Source organism: Coenobita brevimanus, chromosome 28 (assembly GCF_032717465.1).
Source record: "Coenobita brevimanus isolate Jiangsu-jjx chromosome 28, ASM3271746v2, whole genome shotgun sequence".
Classification (NCBI taxonomy): domain Eukaryota; kingdom Metazoa; phylum Arthropoda; class Malacostraca; order Decapoda; family Coenobitidae; genus Coenobita; species Coenobita brevimanus.
The window spans coordinates 809034-831430 of record NC_136981.1 but is presented as its reverse complement, the minus strand read 5'-3'; the positions used below and the strand labels follow the sequence as shown (position 1 = coordinate 831430).

Below are 22397 nucleotides of genomic sequence, written 5' to 3'. Positions count from 1 at the left end.
CTTAGCGATTTATTCTGCACAAAGCAACTCGGGGATTTTTTCGAATGTTACTAATTGAAACGATCGGGCAACACACAAAACGGTGTTAAAGTCTAACACGTAAAATAAATCACCAAGGAAGAGGTGTTACGAAGCCTCCCATGCTACCCAGAATACTGCCTATGTCCAATTCCAACCTCAGTGAGACGAGGTCCTCAGGCCAAAGCAACTCAGGCGGCTGTATCGTTTCCATGCTAACGGAACTTCAAATTGTGCTTTCAGTTCACAGAGCTTGGTCTTGCTTGAAATGAAAGGCTGTTGGGAGGATCTGTTGGGGCAACGGGAGGGAGAGGAGGAGGTCTGTGGTATATTACTTTGTGCGTGTGTTTGTGATGACTGCTTGGAGCCTAACCTAACCCAACTGTCACAGATTAACTTAACGTAGCCCTGACAGACTACCCTAACCTCCCCTATACAATACTTGAAAAGAAATGCGAAAAGTGACTTCAGTTCGAAAATTTGCTCATGGGGCCTGAGGTGATGGTTGCTTTAATATTTCAGCACAGAAAGTGTTTATAAGGATTATATATGGGGTTACCGCTTTTTGTTAATATATAAAACTGAATCAGTCATCTCCATCACAACACATCTCCCAGCATGACATAAACAACACAAACGATTTCAGAGACAACTTTAACTACCAGTATTGTGCTGAAGTGTACATTTTCTTGTAGTTTAAACTTTTTGTTTTTTTACCAGAGAAAGTTCTATTTATTACCATCTTTCCTTATGACTCCATGCTGACCCACTCGACTGAGCAGTCTCTTTTTTTTTTTTTTTTAACTCAGTTTCCATGACTTCAACCATTTTTGTCTCAGAAGAAGCGTAGTGGCCCAGGGCAAGGCTAATCAATCTAGGTATGTATGGCGAGTGTCCGGTCCCCTTTCGCTGTGTGGTATCATGTGAGCACTAAACCCAGTCACCATCTTAGACTTAAATCCTTATGACCTAATTCTTAGTTCATATGGTCGTCGGCTAAGGAAACCCCTAACACCTCTTCCGTAGCTATTTATAGTTTGGATGTGGCTGGTTAATATCCTTTTCTACCTTATTTATGCAGAGTTTGGCGATATTGGAAGGATTTATGTAATACAGAGGAGGACAGTGAGGTGCTATAAACAAAATAAATCACTTAAGAATAGGTGCTAGGGAGCCTCCTTCCCCGACGAAAATATGAGCCCAGGACACAGCTTCATAACACACTAGACCACCACTTCTCCATATCACTTTTCTGCAAGCCTACCCTTCCTTCAGCTTATTTCCCTCTCCTTCCCTTCCTCATGTCTCCCTCCCTTCATAATTTCACTTTCCCCCACTAACTTATCCCTTCCTCTTCTCCCTTACTTATTTCCCTCTCCTTCCCTTCTACACATCTCCCTCCCTTGAACTCTTCCTCCTTTACTCATCCCTTCTTCTTCTCCCTCAACTTATTTCCCTCTCCTTCCTTTCTCCACATCTCCCTCCCTTCATAATTTCGCTCTCCCTCCGTGTCTAATTTTTCCTTTCTCTCCTCCCTCATTTTCCTCCCCACGTCCACGGTGAAGGGTAAGTATCCAATAACCAGGATAATCGCCAGAGCATCACATAATGGAAGCTTAGTCCACATTGGCCTTAGCGGACATAATGCCTACCATCCATATGAGAGAGAGAGAGAGAGAGAGAGAGAACTTACATTAACTACTGGGGTTATGTCTTTGTAGTTTTTTCTTGCTGTCTATATTTAGTTTAATCACCTTTGGGGAAATCTTTTGAGTTGCAAGAGTCAGACAAGGCTTTATAAACCCGTTAAGTATTAGAGATCCTAACTTGAGCGGAATCGCATGGTGGTAGCTTAATAAAAAGTCTGTGTCGTGATGAAGGGTTTAACATTAAGTATTCATCTCGATAGTGTAGAACATATGGAAGTGTGGAAATGTTAGCAGATTTTGCGACTTTCTGTTTAAGTGATATGAGTGGTGACATTCGGTATGCAGAAGTCAATTATTTTTACAGTAATGGCAGCAGGTTGGCATAAATAAAAGCGAAAAACATAAAATACTTACTGTCAACTGTTATAAGAATTTCCTAGAAATGCAATTAATGACCCCAAAACATATCATCATCATCATCTATATTTCCAACTGAAGACTGGAGTTTTCATGAGAATATTTTCTAGTACCTAACTTCATTATGATTTAACGCTGGTGAGAAACCTTAGCTTTAAACAGGGAACTAACCAATGCCTGTGATCATGCATGTTGGTGTGATACTGTATAATTGGTTATGGAACTGGATGATGATTGTGGTGCTGGTGGTTGAGGATTATGTTACAGTTTTGTGGTGGTTGTGCTTGTGCTTGTGTTGGTGATGCTGATGGCTCTGAAAGTAGTGGATCTTTGTGGTGGTGGTCAAGCTGTTTAGTGGACATTAAGTGGACATTAGTGGATCATTAAGGTGATAGTGGTGGTGTTGGTGATAATGATGGTAGTGGTGTTGATGGTGATAATGATGGTAGTGGTAGTGATGGTGATTTGGTAGAAGTGGTGGCGATCGTGATATTGGTGGTGGTGGTGATGGTGATGATGATAGTGGTGGTGGTGGTGGTAGTGGTCGTAGTGGTGGTGATGATGATAATGGTTAGTCGTGGTAAAGTGGTGGTGGTGGTGGTGGTGGTAGTGGTTTAGTTGCTGTACAGTGGTTGTGATGGTAGTGGTGGTTGAACAGCGGTGGAAGTGGTGGTGGTGGTAGTGGCCGTGGTAGTGGTGGTGGTGGCGAAGGGCCCAGTAATCGAGTGTGATTCCCCACCACTCACTATAATTGGATCCCTTGCCTATCCTATCGCTGATAGACCCTGTGATATCTCTTACTACCAACCCCTCGCTCCCTTATCGTCTCTCTCTCTCTCTCTTTCTTATTCAGTTTGCCATCTCTAATCCTATGCTGCCCCCTCCCCCTATTGTTACCCTTCTCACCAAAGGATCCCTCACCGTCCCCCCAATACACGCGCATGCTAGTACATACATTTCCCAGCAACCAAATTTTCGTTGGTTAGCATCTTTTCCCTTATAAGCGATTTGTGACATCAGCGTTCGCAAAGGTAGAAGAGGTGTTATGTTTCATCCACGCGCTAACAAACATAACACCTTTTCGCGCTGTGCAAACATTGATGTAAGAAATCGCTTGTAAGGGAAAAGATGCCAACCAACAAAAATTTGGTTACAGTACTAGAAAACGTGGTGGTGGCTTGTGTGTGTGTGTGTGTGTGTGTGTGTGTGTGTGTGTGTGTGTGTGTGTGTGTGTGTGTGTGTGTGTGTGTGTGTGTGTGTGTGTGTGTACATAATAAGTGAAAGTTTTAATTCGATTTTATCCAAATTTGATGCAAAAATTGAGGATCACCCGAAAGGTTGATTTTTTTTTCTTTACAAAAATAGCCCAGAGATTAAGGTCTGAGGGCCAGACCAAAGACTTACCTAGCCAGATCAACTTGTTTTTTTTTTTTTTTTTTTTCTGACCTGCATCAAATTTGGTGGACGGAAGGAGGGCAACGCAAGAAAGAAGGGACTTGATTTCGTGGACGATAAGCCACTCGTTAGTGTCACAGTGTAGAGTCAAAGTTCGGTCCGTGTGTAAGTAAGAAAAGAGTATAGATCCGGGTTTTTATTCGATCTGGACCAAACTTAAAGGTATGATGATTAGTCAACGGGCTGATATATCATTTACCAGAACAATAGGTCAAAGGTCAAAGTCACGTGGCAAGATTTTATTCAATCAAAGCCAACCTTTGTGAAAACGTTCAAGGTAAGAAAATGAAAAAGTTATATTTTTGGAACAGTAAGTCAGTGGGAGTTACTGGGAAAAGTCAAAGGTCCAAGACAGAGGGCAAAGTCAGCTCAAACAATTTTGGTCTGACTCGGGCCAAACTGGCTCTGCGAGGTGAAGCAAAGGAGAAGAAATTCGGTTTTGAGTGCAATCAGCTGAAGATCAAGGTCAAAGAACGAAGTCAAATGTTCGACCCTCAGGTCAGTTAGTAGGAACGAATGTTGGTGCTCTGCAAGTGCTCCTGTTTATTAGGATCATTGCACCATAATAATATTTGTTGTCATTTCTATATCTCCACTATCGATGTAACTGACTAAAAACGCAAAGAGGATAAAATAATGTACAACTGAAAGCAAAATAAGAACCAGGGAAGAGGTATTACGAAGCCCTATTTTTTTTTTTTTTTAATACCAACAGAGGAGTATGGCCTCTCAGCCCAAACAGCGACTATGGAAAAGGCGACCTTATACCCACTCGGAAAAAATATAATATAGAATGAGGTTACAAACAAGAAAAGCTTGTGTTTTTTTGGGAATATGTCTTCCCTGCTGATAATATTCGTTCACCATTCGTTAGTCTGTTTTTCCCACATATTTTCATCATTCATGTAATATGAGCTAAAGAATATGTCGTTTAAAATGAACAAAAATAGACAGTTGTACATTTTTCATGCTTTAAGTTGAACTAGAGTAGGAAGCTGTACAGTTTCCATCGTTCGTGAAAGATTAGCTAAAGTGGGTATCTTTAGTATATCAACGAAATGGACTAAAAAAAGTAAAGAAAAAAGAAGGACCTAGGAAGGAGGCTAGTGAAAGGAAGAAGGCGGGGGAAATACATTTAGATCACCAAGGATTAGGTTTTTTTTTTCTTCTTCAACGTCCGACATTTATCGTCCTTCGTGTAAGAGGAGATAAAGTAAGTACCGGTAAGTGTAGTAGGTAGTATTAGGCAGCAGTAGGTGGCTTCAGTAGTAGGCAGATGTAGTATCAACCATCTGACTAAAAAAAATAGGGTTGGGAAGGAGGCTAGCGAAGGGAGGAAGACAAAGGAAGTTAGGGCTAATGGAACATCCTGGAGGTGGGGCTGCTGCTCTCAGCTCCAAGTATTATTTTATGGCCAAGGGAAAGGCAGGGGCAGCGTAGAATACACTGTAGAATGTTAGGGAAAGGCAGGGCACCGTAGAATATGAGGGAAAGGTAGGGACAGCGTAGAATATGAGGGAAAGGCAGGGGCAACGTAGAATATGAGGGAAAGGCAGGGACAACGTAGATTACGAGGGAAAGGCAGGGACAACGTAGAATACGAGGGAAAGGCAGGGACAACGTAGAATATGAGAGAAAGGCAGGGGCAGCGTAGAATATGAGGGAATGGCAGAGGCAGTGCATCATATTAAGGACTCAAAGTCCTCCGGTTGACCTCCTTAGTGTTCTGGGTTCCAAGTAAGTTGAAAATATTGTCAATGATTTTTTTTTTATAGTATTGACGTAAATCGTGTCGACAACAGAAAATATCATATGAGAACAGATTTGACATTATATCAAGTACTTGCTGAAGATTGTTATGTATCGATTGGTCGTAAATAAGAAAAGTACCGAATCGATGAACACATGTTTTTGTAGTGCTTGAGATATCACAAGTATTTTGCTTATTTACAGTTAAATCAACGCGTAACATTGTTAAACATCCACTTGATATAATGTCACAGCTATTTTCGCACGATATTTTTATATTTCAAAAGCTGTTTCCGCAAATACTTTCATTTTTAGGAAGAAAGACCTATAGTGGTGCCTCCTGCAAAAATACTATTACTACTACTGCTACTGCTACTAATGGTGATGATAACAACAATAACTAGAACTCTGTAACTGTCCTGTGGACAATCACTAGTTTCCACCTGCTGTTTCTTACAGTGACCTTGACCCCATGGGAAGATTTGAATTTTCTTTCAATCAGCAATGGCCCATGCCAGGACAAATAACCTGGACCATTCACATTCCTACTGCAGTCTCCAATTCTCCTGGAATCGTCGCGAGACTCTGAGGCCGGAATAATAATAATACCAGCAAAAACAGTAGTCTCCAGCTATGTAGTAGGTGTAGACTAATAATAATAAATCCAACTGACGAAAGTCCAAAACACGATCCATTCTTTTCGAAAGGCATGGCGTCATTCCGTTTGAAGGAATGACTCCATTCCTTCATAGGCAGAGGAAAATCAGATGGACGAAGATTGCTTCATAGTTGGCATGCTGTGCGTATTATTATGGGATGAGCACCGGTTATTCCCTTCAAACCTATGATGTACTTAAAAGAAAAAAAAATGTTCTTTGCTAGCATCGACAATAATGTTGAGGTTAGTAGTGACCTGTAGAACCTGAGGATTTTGATATAGTCCTCATTACCCCCTTCAGCACTAGACATTGTTCTGAAAGTGAATAAAAATTTAAGGTTCTTATTCTCAAATAATGTCACTGTAATGAAGAGGTTAAATCTGGTATCAAGGCGAAAAGAATGATGACACAGATCGCTGAGTTGTCAACATGTAACTACAACTGCATGTGCTGTACATGTATGTTCCTGTATAGTATAGTAACACTTCAGTCATGTAGTATTGACACAGAACACGACATTCTGTCCATGAAATTCATATCTGAGTTAATGAAATACATAACTCACAGACGCTCGATATCAAAGCTCGAATTTGTTATTTGTTATATATTATTTTCCTTCAGAGTATCAGGTTCATGTCACGAGCATGAGTTTTGTAACAGGAGCAGCAGTGTATTTGTTTTAAAGGCTTTGCGTTTATATGATTTAAAAGGGATTTAATAAAGGAAGAAAAATTCATCAAATTAAAGTCTGCGAGGTGTATCTGATATGTAATTATACAGTGCATGCGAGTTCTATTGGTTTGCAATGAATTGTTGTCCCGCTTAGGAGATCGGTTTTTCTTAGCAGGTACAGTTTTGGACAATAATATCTTTTCATGTTTTAGTCAAGGACTTAAGAAACTAGTTATAATACTGTAAAATCGTCTTGGGGTTCGAAGATGGCATCACTGGGTTCCGAAAGTCATTGCTCACTCACTCTGTAAAGAAGTGAATGAATGTTAACGTCCGTAGCCATACACTTTCTTCATTCTCATCTTTCTTCCTTCAAGCCCCCACACCCACTCTCCTCCCCTAAATCCTCCCCAGATTGAAGCTCCTAATAAATTACTCCCAGAGCTACATTTTTCCCACACACGCTGTAATCACTCTTCGGGGAGTTTTCCTGCTTTAATATTCATGAGCTAATAATTCCTGACATACATTTTCTTACATTTGATATTTTTATGCGGATTTGTGCGTTATTTTATGTCATTTCTTCTTTCATATATGGCTCTTATCTTTCTTCATTATATTCACTGTTCGTCGGCTTCTCCCACGTTAACAGTCATAGGGTAATGTTACAAGAGATTAATTTTCTTGGTAATTTCTATTATAACATTTATAATACTATTGCTTTCATTCAAACGTGATCCAGACTTTTTCTTCTTTCCTTTCACTTTTCATGAGCCATACATTAACATATAACAAGCATCACTGCAAAAGGTGAAAGTTCTTACCATTACATTTTGTCTTACATCCATAAAGTGGTAAAACAGGCTATTATTTTCATACATGCTCTAATTGTACATTAATACTCATTAAGCAGTACTATATTGCAGGAGGTTAAGTTACTGGCAAGTTCATAACACTGCGTTCTGTCAATAAAATAGTTTACCCTTTCTTTCTCTAATCCATGGCTCATACTTTTTCTTTTGTAATTTTTAAGAATCTAGTTAGTGCCAACAACTAGTTAGTAGTAATAAAATTACGCAAAAATTCATGCTCCTCGTTTCTCTGTTTCTTGGGTTACCTTTCTCTCTCTCTCTCTCTCTCTCTCTCTCTCTCTCTCTCTCTCTCTGACATTTCTTGGTATAGTTCAGCATTCAATATGGAGATATTTCAATTTTACGCCAGCTTAAGAGGAAGAACCAATTGTTATTCTGACAGAAAGTAATTATGTTTAAACCGTTTCCTAAATTAAGTGTCCATTATAAATTCGACATTAAAAACTACAGTATATAAAAAAAAAATTAAGATCTTCCAGCCATAATGCTACGTAACAATAAGTAATCAAAGGCGAGAAGACCATTACATTTTTTTTTTTTTAGAATATTTGATAACAGGTTTGCCATTATACGTCGTTGTACATCTACCGCTATCTTGTCAGCACTCTCTCTCTCTCTCTCTCTCTCTCTCTCTCTCTCTCTCTCTCTCTCTCTCTCTCTCTCTCTCTCTCTCACACACACACACACACACACACACACACACACACACACAATCAGCTCTGCCCTCAAGCTGTGTGGGCGGAGGTGCGGAGGCAATTAAACTGGGCTGCAACTTGGCACATTACCTCGACGTAGGAAATTTGCATTGTATACGGGACGTCAGGCTGTATTTTGACCTTCCAATACGAAGTTGTTTATTTATTTATTTATTTATTCATTTATTTATTTTCTACCATCAGACTCTTTTCCTGAGCTTGGGTATGGATCTCTCATAGTGTACGTGTTAACTTTTTCAGTCCGATGACGATTTACACTTCTATTTTTCCTATTTCCAGATGATCTTTTTTTTTTTTTTTTCAGCTTAAAGAGAGATTTCAGGCTGTAAAGAGACTGCTTCTAAATACGTCACTAAAAACTGTCTCTCGATAGTTTGACGAAATATAGAGTGTACAAAATAACACGTGTTTTTCGCATCATAGATACAAAACCAAACAAATTGGCAAACAGCTTGTAGTAACTTCATAACAACAACGTGCCTTGAATAATTTATCTCTGTGCGACACTAAGTAAAGGATAAGTCTTGGAATTCCCTGGGCTGGCGTGAGATGGTGTACCTCAGATTGGTGTGACGTCTTTGATGCGGTAATGTCTACACGTGAGCAGCTTATATGTGGTGAGAAGCAAGTTTCAGCCATCTTATGCATCCCTCCGGGGGTTTACTAATGCCATATTATACTTGCACACTGTCCTGAAGTGCCCAGTCAGTCCAACATCCGTACTTATACTTCCAGGAAAGTATGTGTTCCAGTTTAAACTCTCCAAATGCTGTTCTAACTCTCAAATGACTCAGTTCGGATTAGGAAAGGCAAAGCGTGGAGTGCGTACATTACAGGCCAGACAGGAGATGGAAGAGGAAAGCAGAAAAATATTGCAAGAAGATAAAGTGTCAGGAAGAATAAGAAAAACTGAGGTAAAAGGTAAAGAAGTATATAAGAAGAAAAAAAGTGCTCAAAATACAAAGTATCATAAACGAAGTAGTGGAGTGAACAAGTCAAAGTTTATGCAAGTCTTTAGATCTCACTGCTGAACCACTACTCCCTCATCTTCAAGCAGTCCAACCTACTGTGGCTCATTTACTTCGTTTCATTCATTCATCTTTTGTTATCTATGCTGACAGTGATCTTTATCTGTCTCACCATCATGCATTCTTTATCAACCACTTTGACATCGTCCTCTCCATAATATATTTAACCTCACATAACCTGGCCTAAACTAACCTAACCTAAGCTAACTTAACCTAACAAACATAAACTAATCTGCTTTAACCATACCTAACAAACCTTCCACCCCTCCCCCCACTTCATGTAACTTCATCACCACATTGTTTTGTCTGATTTTCCCCTTTTCCATTTTCTCTACCCTTTTCTCACAGTTCTCAATTTCTTTTTAAAATCCTATGGCTCAGAAGAGTCTGTAGGGGGTTATATCTGAGAGATGGTTGGATAGTTGTGTTCACGTAATGTCACTCAGAGGAAAATGGGCATGGCTGTCGTGGCCTTAAATGTCGGGACTAAGTAACCTAGTCCTGGGTTCCTACACTCGTGAGGGGGAGACAAAGAATTGGATGGTGAATGATGAATGAATAAAAAGACTGAAACCAATAATGTTGATCATGTAACAACTTACTTAGTTTTCCTTATGAGATCGGAATAGCCTATGTAAATGGAAAAGAATGGAGTAGCCTGTGTAGGTGAAAGAAACAGAAGAAAAGATAGCAGAAATAAATAAGAGAGAGAAATGTGAATAGCAATATTGAAAGTACAGTAAGTTATTTTATGTAAGGAAAAAGAGAAAAAAGTGTTATTTGAAAGAATAAAAACATGGATAGTTAGCCAAGACGGAAAAGAGAAAAGGATTTTACTTTAGCCAAGTTATTTTTTACGAACAGGATAAAGGGGAAAGTAAAACAGAAGGGATACACGAAAGCAAAAAATTCAGAAGGGATAGGCAAGACGGATAAAAACTAGAAACAAGTGGTGCCAGGCACAACAAACCTCGCCTGACAGCAGTTATTTTAACCTTTTTCAAGTTATCGACCTGTGAAAATCCGTGATTCTGCATTTCACATTTCAAGGTCGCACGAGCTCAAAGGTCATGGTGCCGAATGACAGCACATATGAAACTTCCTATATCTTGATAATAGTAAGTATCTCTATCTTCAACCAGTTTCGAGTTATAGCCCCTTGAATATCCGTGACCTTGAGTTTGATTTCTCAAGATCACATAAGGTCAAAGATCATGGTACCAATTAAAAATCCATATGGGACTCCCATTTTGTTGGTAATAGTAACTACCTATTTGCAACTAGTTTCGAGTTATGATCTGAATATCCGCAACCTCGAGTTTGACCTTTCAGGGCCACTCAGGGTCAAAGGTCTTGGTGTCAATTTTTTTTTTTTTTTTTTTTTATGTATCCGACTCTGGGCATAGGCTTCACAGCCTGCTCTCAAGGCCCAGTAGTCCTCCTACATACCACACACCTCTACATGTCACCACTTCGGCGCTAACACCCACTGTCAATATTGAATACATGCTAGGGCTGTCTCATACAGGACTGGTGTATTGGTATTAGCGGGGGTATTTTTACGACATGTCGGCGGGTCATCTGGTAGATCAGGAAAGTCTGCTGTTATGAAATTCAGATCCTTAAACTGTTCCCTGCCCCAGCCGGGATTCGAACCTGGGTCCATCAGGACTGCAGGCCGCCTCTCTACCGATTCAGCCACCGCCTCCCCCATTCAGCCACCGCCTCCCCCAAATGAAAGCTTATATGGGAGTTCCTGTATGTTGATAATGGTATATATCTCTATCTTCATCTGGTTTCAAGTTATAGCCCTCTGAAAATTCGTGACCCTGATTTTGACCTTTCAGGGTCACTAGTTTACCAACAAAAATAAATCACTTCCTTTTGGGACCAGTGCCCAAATATGCTGAAAGTTTCATGTAATTTCATTCCACCGATTTTCCGTAATGTTGCTAACTAACAAACAAACAAAAACAAAGAAACAAAGAAATCAAAGAAACTTGACCAAAGACAATACCTCGCCGGACTCCATCCGGGCGAGGTAATAAGGGAAAAACTGATGAAAAGAGAAAGCATGAAAAAAGAGTGAAGAAAAAAACAACGAGCAACAAAACAGAACATTAGATAGTATATTTAGCTGTAAGAGAAAGATATATAGAAAACAGTAAAGGACACGTGAGAAAATAAAACACTGGACAGACTAGCAAGAAGTATAAAAGATAAAAAGAAGAAATATTGTGGCAGTCTGAGTGAGGAGAATAATGTGGGAGGAAATGGCGGAGGAAAGGAGGGAAAGGCGTGATTTGACCTACTTTAGTCCACTTCACTCTTAATTATATCTCCAAATTGCATGGGGGGGGGTGGCTGGGGATAAATTAAGGCAGTGTTACAAGACGGAAGAGGTAGGGTAGAAGAAATGGAAAGCTGAATTAACCACTTCAGTACAATGGAGTAAAACTCTGTTATTATTCCTGCTACAAGACTAGCTTTTAAGACGGGTAAGGTAGGAGGGAGGAAGGTGACACAAGTGGAGAATGTAGCTACTTTAATACATTATTTTTATTTTGTTCTTCCTCTTGCCTCTGTGTATTTTCTCTAGCCTGACGAAGATCCTTAAACATCAATTCAGCTCAGGCGATGACAGAATGTAATCACCCCGAAAGGTTGATTTGACTCGTAACCAAGGAGCTTAATTTCTACCTCTTAACAATGGCTCATCAGATTAAATGCATGGATGATTTACTATTCAAATCGTAGGTGTACTGTTTTTTGCAATACCTCTGTGCTAAAAAAAAAAAAAATAAGAATATGTAAAAAATAAGTTCCATCGTTGGCGTGGGAGCAACGAAGTAAAAAGAAATAGGAATGTTAAATAATATGGAGTGACTCAAGAAGGTAAAAATCCTTCTCGATCGATGTAGCTGCTATTGGAAAGTTAAAAATTCATCAGCTCAACCTTTCATTCTCTCATACCATCAAACTGGCAATCCATAACTCTTTTTCTTCCTTTTCTTCTACCTGCTTTGTATTATTATTATTATTATTATTATTATTATTATTTCTATTATTATTATTATTATTATTTCATTGTTGACCCATAGTCTCATTTTTCTTAATTTCCTGTCCCCAGTTAGTCGGTAATTTCATTTCAGTTTCTCAATCTATCCGCTTCACCACTCGTCTTTCTCATATATTACTCTCTCTCTCTCTCTCTCTCTCTCTCTCTCTCTCTCTCTCTCTCTCTCTCTCTCTCTCAACAATTAGCCTCCTAAAGCAGATATGAAACTAAAGTAAAATGCCGCGTTCAGACCTCTCTTAATATTGAGAGAGAGAGAGAGAGAGAGAGAGAGAGAGAGAGAGAGAGAAGGGTCCTGGGGAAAGAGTAATTTTAGAAAGAGCGTCTGAAATTTTATAATGACTCTGAGGATCGCAGAGTTGGATAGGGCAAGAGAGTGATGTGCAGGCATAGAAATCTAAAGCCTAACTGTATACTTAGTTTCTGCGCAATGACCTGTGCTCGAAAGGAGGTCTTACTTAACTAGGGTCATTTTACTTTAACTTGGCCCAGATTTTCGTACTTTGGCAGCTTATTTTTCGTGGCTCGTAGACTGAATAAACTATGATACAGCTTTACTGCCTTTCCATAGCGCTTCTTCGTGACTAGCATCGTGTTCTTGTGTTAATCTCGTCTTACCATTGAACATTCAAGTAGGAAAGATGGCAATTTTAGGTGAAGTTAGGGCAACATGAATATAAATGCACTAACAAAGGAAACACTACCTGTCGTTTTAAAGAAGGGGAAATGGTGGTATCGCTTCCCTCGTCCTCGCCTTACCGATAACCCAAACGTAACCTAACCTAACTTTAATAGTGTAACTTCACCTATCCCTGACAGACAAATCTAACCTACAAGAGACTTAAGTTTCAATAGGTAAAATAAGTCGCTAGTGAGGACGTGCTTACAAAGCCTCCCATCCTACTTGAAATACTCGTATAGCTCGTACACCAAACACAAGCGAGTAAATGCGTCCTTGCAGTATGCAAAATAAGTTCTTATACTGTAGTGTACGTGCTAAAAAGCCTTCTATCCCACTTGAAATACAGCTCGTTCACCAAACACACGCGAGTAAACTCGTCCTTGCAACATGTAAATTAAATCGCTTAAAGAGCAGGTGTAACGAAGCCTCGCATCATACATAAAATACATGTCGCACACCAGTCACACCTGAATAAATGCATCCAGCTGTCACTTGTTCCCCAATCAGCCAATCTTTTCCTCATAGGCCTCACTGCCCTTCCAGCGAGACTGATTACCTTAATGGAACCCTTTTGACGAATGAGTGAAGTCTCGCCCACCTATAATTACCTTTGATCTGAGCCTCTCACCTGTCTAACTGGAAATTTGCCCCTCTTTTAGCTCATCTTTTATTGAACTGAGCGTTACGTTGATTGACTTATAATACTTTTCTGTATTTGGTACATGTATTATTTCGTTACACTTATAACATATGTGTAATCGTTAAGCTGACTTTAGTTAATAAATTTTTTGTTATTGATAAGTAATGTGTCTTCAGAATGACATCACATGATTAAGCTGATTGGTATTTAGACATTTTTGATATCCCATATAAATAAATAAATGGAGAGAGAGAGAGAGAGAGAGAGAGAGAGAGAGAGAGAGAGAGAGAGAGAGAGAGAGAGAGAGAGAGAGAGAGAGAGAGAGAGAGAGAGAGAGAGAGAGAGAAAGTAGGCATGAAATAAAAGAAAAAAGGAGCGAAGGAGAAAAGGGCGAAATGTTAGTCTTTCCTGTCTACTGAGTTGATAATGTCTTAAATCACAAAGCTTAAGTAGTCAGGGATTATATTGCTGTCATGAATGCGAGGGCGTAAAGTGTTAATCAAGATGTCAGTTCTACGGATGTAATTATCCACACGATATTTGCCTTAGACTATGTGACTCATTTTCTCACCTGTCACTGCACTGTATGTTCAGATTCCAAGACGAATTTACGATCAGTTCCCTGTTGCATCTTATCTATTGTTTTTGCAGTTGGAACAAGAGACATGGGAAAATTGTGTACATTCCTTTCGATGCCCTACCTGTAGGGAAGTTGTAACTTCCGCTATTTTCCCTTTCGTAAGCTGTTTTCTGTATGATTATTTTGAAACTTGGAAAGATTCTGCACTCTTATTTAATTACCTTCCTGTAATAGTGATATTTTTTCATTCATTCATTGCCAGACGCCATGTATCCCAAACGGGGTGGCCAAGGGCTTAGAGTTAACTGTTTTACAGGAAGGGGCACTAATCCTCCACCAACCCCACTTGACACGTAGGGATGACACCTCCAGTAATTTTCCCGTCGAATCTAGGATTTTTTTTTTTTTTTTTTTTTTATAGGGCTAACTTGAGGCATGGGTACATTCTGCGCTCTCCTTTTCCTGTCCTTCCTGCAAAAACAAGGGAACTGATCATAAGTCTGAGTATCTCAGTCCATATCCTTGTCAGGAAACTGTGAGAGAATTGAAATAGACACTGATGTGTTATCCAGTTTCAAAACTTTCCTCAGTTCGCAGCCTAGTCTGATCTCTGTCCGCCTCTCAGATCTTTCCTCTCTGATATTTCCTTCTCTTCTCCCAAACTTCCACTATTACCTACACAGCAGGACCCCGTTCTATAGACACCTAACGCCAACCGACGACTCCCTGAGTAATATATTTGTTGTGATGATCACAAGTTTTCTCATCAAATACATTCTACTCCACTGAGGTCATTGAGCCTTAAGCTACGCTGCCAGAAACCATGGGAAACAGTAACTTTGGCCTAGTACTGTGAGCAATGGAAAAGTAACCGGAATAGGTTTGTTTCCACGATAAGTGATTGGTGGCCTGTATGACTATTCTTATCAGTGTTGGCAAGTACATCAGAAAAGTGTATGAACTTCTTACTACAATGTAAACGTTTAATATATTTCGCACTCCTGTTAAATTTACGTTTCCTTTACATCTGTGCAGTCTTAATGGTCATTACAGTCAACACATCAAACGTAGGAGGGTAAAATGTTAAATAGTTGCACAGATCTTCTTTCAGAAAAATAAAGTCACCCCACCAGAGCCTCCCCTTTCCTCTCCGGTCCTCAGACAGCAGACACCCTCGTATATCTGAGCTACTTATATTGGACAACACAAGGAACATAGACCTTGGTCTGTAAATAAATAGCCTCCTTTTTCAAACGACTTTTTGAAATAATGTCAATCACGAATTGATTACAGTAACACTAAGCAATAGCCCATACCATAGCTGAAACACGCAACTCGACAATAGCCTGTAGCACCGAGAATGAGATGAAGGGATGGAGTAGAGGGGTATATGAGAGAGAGGGGAGTGTAGGCTGTGGGAGGGCAGAAAAATGGCAGGGGACAGTGACACATGGAAGCGGTTTGTTTATGGACACCTCTTACGGGATCAAGGCGTCTGACTATAGACAGATAGACTATAGCCTATCACCACAGAATGGAGGACTGTGGCTGTTGGCCAGAAGGGATGGGTGCTAACTGGGATCTGAGGCCTGATTAGGCCACGTGTCCCAGACGGAGTTCAGACTGTAAACCAGACAGTGGTGACTTGAACACATACCATCAAAACCACCACCAACACAACATTTTACTTTTATCATACTCATAATTCCTTGTACAACGGATATGCTATCATGTTTGGCTATATGTGAAATTTCTAAAACTATGTGGTCATAACTTTGTCTTAATCACCCATCCAGATCTAGAATTCAACATCTCTAGAATCTAGATTAATTAATTGACCTGAGCTAATCTGATTTGACCTAATTTGGCCTAAGTGGATCTGTTTGTGCGGTAACTATGTTCTCGGCCGTATAAGTGTCGTTGTCACTGGAATTACATAGCCCTGAAATGACCTACATCTTCAGTGGCTTCACTGGGTTAAACTGAACTTGCCCAGTGTATTAATAGCATTACCATTAATCCTGACATGGTCGGGACAGTTCTAGTATTCTGTTCTAGCTGACCTCAGACGATTTTATTCAGCCGGGGGTGAGTCATAGGATCATGAATGAGTAAGACTGTTGCTTGCTGATTTCATATAGCTATTTTCACTTACGTACCGTATTTCATGCCCGTGTTAATCCCTCTGCGCCTATTTTGTTCTCCTTACAAACCTTGGCTTCTTCAACCCATATGGCGTTTTTTGCAGTTTATTCTCGTTGCCATCAGATGAGTTTCTCCTGATCTGGAAACACCAGTTGTTCAGAATGTCTCCTCTAGACTGAATAAAACTGCCTGAAAGTAGCAAGATGAAATAAAAATTATCGCTGTATTTATGTGGTTCTTGGTTAGCAGCCGTCATCTCCCTTCTCTCTCTCCCTTTCCCTCCTCCTCTACTCTCTTTTCGTTTTCGTCTTTCATATTACTTCCTCCTCTTCCCTTCACATTCCTGCTATTCTTTCTGTCGTCCTTCAGTTCCCACGTTACTCTTTCTCTTCCTATATATCTGTCCCTCTCCCTTCTTTCACCTCCTTTTCCTTTTTCTTTCCACCCTCTCCCGCTTCCCTCCTCAGTCTCCCTCTTCCCTTCTCCTTTTTCCTCAGCCCTCCTCCTCGTCCCCTTGCCCTCTTCCTCTTTCCCCCTTTCTTCAGTTATTAGAGGATCTTCAAGACTCATATTGCTTCAGTTCACCCTCCATCCTCCATCTTCTGTTTCTTATCAGTCTTTTTCACTTCCTTTTCACATGCTTTCTTTTCTTTTCCATCATTCATGAGTTCTGTTTTCAATTCCCACCCCCACCTGGCCCAGCAACAACGGAGAAACTCTGAACAAGACCAAAGAAGGAGGAAGGAAACTGGTTGCAACGAATCGTCTGTTTCTTATTTTTCTCTTTATACTCAAACAAGAGTTCTTTTACTCCTGCTGTTGTTTTTCTTCCTCAGCCCTCTCCGTTCTCCATTCTTTCGACATTCTTACTTCCCGCACTTGGATTCTTCCTGCTCTCCTTCAGTTTTGCTATATGTTTCTTTCGTACCATGCCATATCTACTTCAACAACCACACTAACACATCGCCATCGTCATACCACACGTCTAGACTGTTTCAAGACTACACCAGCACTGCGCCAGAAGCACACCAGCAGAAAACAAACATCATGTCAACATTATTAGGCTACTGCAACATTGCGCCCAATACTACACCATAACCACACTAACAACACATAAAGCATTTTTTAACACTGTCCACCTTATTCTGCGGCTACACCAGATAGTTCGGTCGAATGGACTTACAGACACACACACACACACACACACACACACACACACACACACACACATACACACACACACACACACACACACACACACACACACACACACACACACACACACATTTTTTTTATATCGCTCCATTCTTTCTTCAACCTTTATCCAACGCCCCATATTTTTCCCTCCTGCAAACACATCGATTCCATTTGCGTATTTCTTCACGCTCTCCTCCTCCACCCCTGTCCCCTCCTCCTCCTCTTCCCCTCTCTGTCCATTCCATTTCAGTTCTCGGTGCTTGTAGTATTTGCTTCACATCCACTTTTCTTCATAATTTCTTTGTTCTTTTCCTTCCTTCTTAAAATGCTCCTCGTCCACATCCCCCTGCGCTTCTTGCTCTTCTTTTGCTTTTTGTTTGTACTCTTCAGCATGTCTTGTCCTTTTCTTGCCTTTTTCTTTCATTCCTTCTTTTACATTCTGCTTATCATCTCTTCGACCACAATAGATGTAAGAATATAACTCATCTCTGTATTTATCCCCATCATCCATCACAGTCATGACGAAAGTAGTCAGAAGTGTCTCAGTTAAATGAATGCTCTTTTAACTGAACACTGGTAATACTCAATTGGACATTCAGTGACAGTTTTACGTCTTCCTACGTCATTATTTATACGGAAAATGCTTGGATGATCGTCCTCAACGAAATGTAAGACTTCCTGCGTTGGCTGTTCCTGTTCACCAGTTCCCTTGACTTGCAAATGTAATATCACAGCGTCTCTTCCGCGAAACTATTGATATTCCTGGCGACAGTTATTCAAGGAATTCACACCCTCGCAAGAACATGCGGTAACTTTAAAGGTCTGGATACGATTTAGGAATCCGTGATTCATGAAAGCCATAGGCTCTCAGAGTGTGTACGTTTTGATGCTCACTGGTGACCGCAGTATTTTGCTCCACCAGCACAGTCTGACCATGTGGAAATCGGAGTGAGGAGAACTGGTTTTGAAAGAATTTGTGGTTCACCATCTGAAGTTGAGCATTTGCAGAAAGCTCAATGGACACCTATTTTATTGCATTAATGGAGTACCACGGAGTAAGTAATGGCAAAGCCGGTAATAAGATCATAACTGAGCGTGAGAAACGTAAATATATTGTGAATACACCATAGCTACATAATGAATAGGAGTCGTGGGCTGGGTTGAATGAGTGAAGTTAAGGGTGGCATTGTGGACGGAGAGAGAAGGGATAGATAAAGAGTAAGGGATAACTGGAATCTGGTGTTGGTGGAACGTCGAAAGGAAAAAGCGAAGGGTTGAGTCTGCCAACGTCTAAAGAAAAGAACAAAGAGATGCATCTGTTAAGAATAAAGTCAGTCAGAAACAAACGTACAATTTCAAAGGCTTGGAGTACATTTTTTAACGACAAGAAGCAATGTATGTCAAGAATAGATACAAAATCAGCCTAGAAGTAAATTCTACAAAGAACAGAGATGAAGTCTGCTGTAATAAGAGTAAGATTTGCCAAGGTTTCGAGGAACGGAAGTAAAGTCTGTCAAGAATAGAACAATTTACAAAGATTGAAAGTATGAAGACTGCTATAATAAGAGTAAGAATTGCCAAGGTTTCGAGGAACGGAAGCAAAGTCTGTCAAGAATAGAACAATTTACAAAGATTGAAAGTATGAAGTCTGCTATAATAAGAGTAAGAATTGCCAAGGTTTCGAGGAACGGAAATAAAGTCTGCCAAGAACAGAACAATTTACAAAGATTGAAAGGATGGCCTGTCAATGAAAGAAGTAGAAATCTGCAAAGAAAAGAAGTAAAGTTTGCTGAGAACAAAAACGATGTCTGCCCGGAACAGAAGTAAAATCATTGAAAAATAATAAAAATACCAAAAGATAGAAGTAATATCTGCGAAAAATAGAAGTAAATATGGATGATATATATAAATAAAGGATGTGAAGTATAGAAAGAATTTACAAAAATATAAGTAGCAATGAGCCTGTCCGGGTGGAGGGCATCGAAGGCAACTGAAACAAGAAAAAAACCAGAACTCAAGGCAATTTGGAAGGTGATTAAAAAAAACAGCAGTACAATGAAGAGATGAACACAGTAACATCAAGTCGAAGTATTACAGTGATCATTTACTGCAAGATAAATGGACAGAGAGACAGACAGACAGAGAACCAGAGAGATTCATATAGATAGATAGACAGATAGACAGACGGACAGACAGGTAGAAAGGTAGACAGACAGATAAATAGGGAAACAGATAGGCATACATAAAGCCATAGATAGTTGGATGGATTAATGGACAGAAAGATAGACAGATGGACATACATACCAGACAGACAGATAAATAGATAGATGGATGGGTGACCAGATAGACAGATAGATAGATCGATAGATAGATGGATAACTAGTTCGAGAGAGAGAGAGAGAGAGAGAGAGAGAGAGAGAGAGAGAGAGAGAAACATAACCTCCTTCGCCTGCAGTAGCACAGGAAGGCTAACAAAATAATAAAGGCAAGAACAGAAAAATATTCTAAAACAGAGAAATTAACTACTATGAACAACAGCAAGCATGAAAGAACACACACACACACACACACACACACACACACACACACACACACACACACACACACACACACACACAGTCCTCTTACCACTGCAGTATGTTGGTTGGTATTATCACAGGTGCTGTTACCGCTGCTCAAATGGCTCGTTAACCCCACGCCCACTACAATGACGCTGTGAGCATTGCATGTCTTACTGTTACTGAATCCTACCTCACCTCTCACTCCTGCTGTCTGTACTGTAAACGTGATGACCTGTAACTGGTTGGAACATACACCTGTACTAGGTTTGGTTACATCTATTCATCTGTATATCTGTTTAACTTTGTATCTATTTTTTATCTATCGAACTGTCTGTCTGTTAGTCTGTCTGTCTACCTATCTGCCTGCCTGTCTATTTGTCTGCTTATCTTCTTTATCTGTCTATTTAACTAGCTATCATTAAATCATTTTTTTGCCAAATCAGGAGCATAAGGACCTGGGACTATGCTGCTCAACCCCAACATGATACGTGAGGCTGATCATTGCTCGCCCTTCAGTGTGTGAATAATAAGCCCCAAATACCCTCAGATGCAATCTCTTATGAACCAAACCCGGCTGGAGCGCCTTATCCTACTTGGCCACCAGGGGCTATGTTAACACTCTGACTTTCCTCTCTGTATTTTTCCGGCTACCTAAAGCAAATGTGGTTAGTTCATTGCAGTATATATGTTTTCATCATTTGTTTTTCTTTTTAGGAATATACGAAGACCTGTTTACATATTAGGTTCTCTGTAAAGCATTTTAATCCTTTGCTCACTAAAATGCCAGTCTTATTCATCCAATTTATGCATGACTTGAAGTAGTTTATCTTATACTTCTTTTTCAATTTGCTTACTACGTATTTGTAAGATTTATTTCTTAACCTACCATATTACTATATCATTTCATACCTTGCGTATTACTGGATTATAAGATATATTTCTAATCCAGCCATGTTACGTCTTCTCAAAACATATCACTTAAGGGCATTGTCATCCTCAGCGCCTCTATCGAATTATCTCGTAACTCAACCATTCATCTTCTAACGCTGTCTATAAAATCGCTGCCTAACCTTCTTTATTAAATCATTCCCTAACCCACTTTATCAAACTACAACCTAACCCTCTTTAATGAATGATTTCCTAGCCCTCTTTATCAAATCCCTGACTAACCTTCTTTACCAAATGATTACCTTTCCCGCTTTATCAAATCACTGCCTTATCCTCTTTACCCAATGATTCCTAACCCTCTTTATCAAACTACTGGCTAACCCTCTTTAATAAATGATTTCCTAGCCCTCTTTACCAAATCACAGCCTAACCCTCTTTGATCACGTAACTTCCTAACTCTCTTCGTCATATAATTACTTAACCCCCTTCATCATTAATCCCTTCTGTCTGCTATTCCTCACTATAATTATAAACTCTCATCCGTCACAAATAGGATATAGCTAATGACGCTCCCCTTTCTTCTCCTCTCATGCCTCATTTCAGAGCCATTCATCAACTCTCACAGACCAGGGAATTGGCATTACATTAATGTATAAATGCACACACACACACACACACACACACACACACACACACACACACACAATTATAGAACAGTGACAAACAGCATATTCAAAGCAAAGGCTATATTTTTTTTAGTCACCTGCTGCAGAGCGAAGGAGGAAATACAGCACATTCACTGCTAAAACCCTTTTGTAGATGTTGGTCTGGGGCCGAGGAGAGTAGGTAAAGTCTCCTGAAGGCAGTCTCTTAAGGGAGACTACCTTATTTCCTCTACCTGACTTGAAACTATTGCAGGAAGCATTAAAATGAGGAAGAACTTGGGCAAGAACTTACCGGAGGCAGAAGAGGAACAGGAAAAGAAGGAGGAGGGAAAGAGAGAATGACAGAAGGGAGCATGAGGAAAGAGGACAGGAAGCAGGGGAAATAAAGGTGGAGTAGAAGTGAAAGAGAAGGATGGAATTGAAAAAAAAGAGTTGAAGCGGAGGCAGACGAGTAGGCGAAAGAGAAACTAAAAACTAAAGGGGAGAGAGGAGGAAGGGGGAAACTGACGAAGAAAGGCAGCAGCGGCGACGCCCGAGGAGGAGGAGGAGGAGGAGGAGGTTTAGGAGGAGGAGAGAGGAGAAGACATAAAGGAAGTAGAGGGAAAAAAGGGAAATGGAGGAAGAGCAAGAACGAAATAAATGGTCAGGAGGTTAAGTGAAAGAAGAATTGAGAGTAGTTGACAGCGTATAAGCTAGAAGATTAAAGCAGACTGCTCCTGTCAAAGAAT

The 22397-nt window shown here is 40.1% G+C and overlaps 1 protein-coding gene across 1 annotated transcript in view; it reads left to right on the top strand.

Moving 5' to 3' along the window:
* The window catches only part of LOC145394632 (zwei Ig domain protein zig-8-like), a 156303-nt gene that overhangs the window by 114469 nt on the left and 19437 nt on the right, over positions 1 to 22397 (top strand). The window contains exon 8 of the mRNA XM_080268414.1: positions 3851 to 4037. Within this exon, the coding sequence (XP_080124540.1) occupies positions 3851 to 4037 (187 nt within the window). The remainder of the gene's footprint in view (positions 1 to 3850; positions 4038 to 22397) is intronic.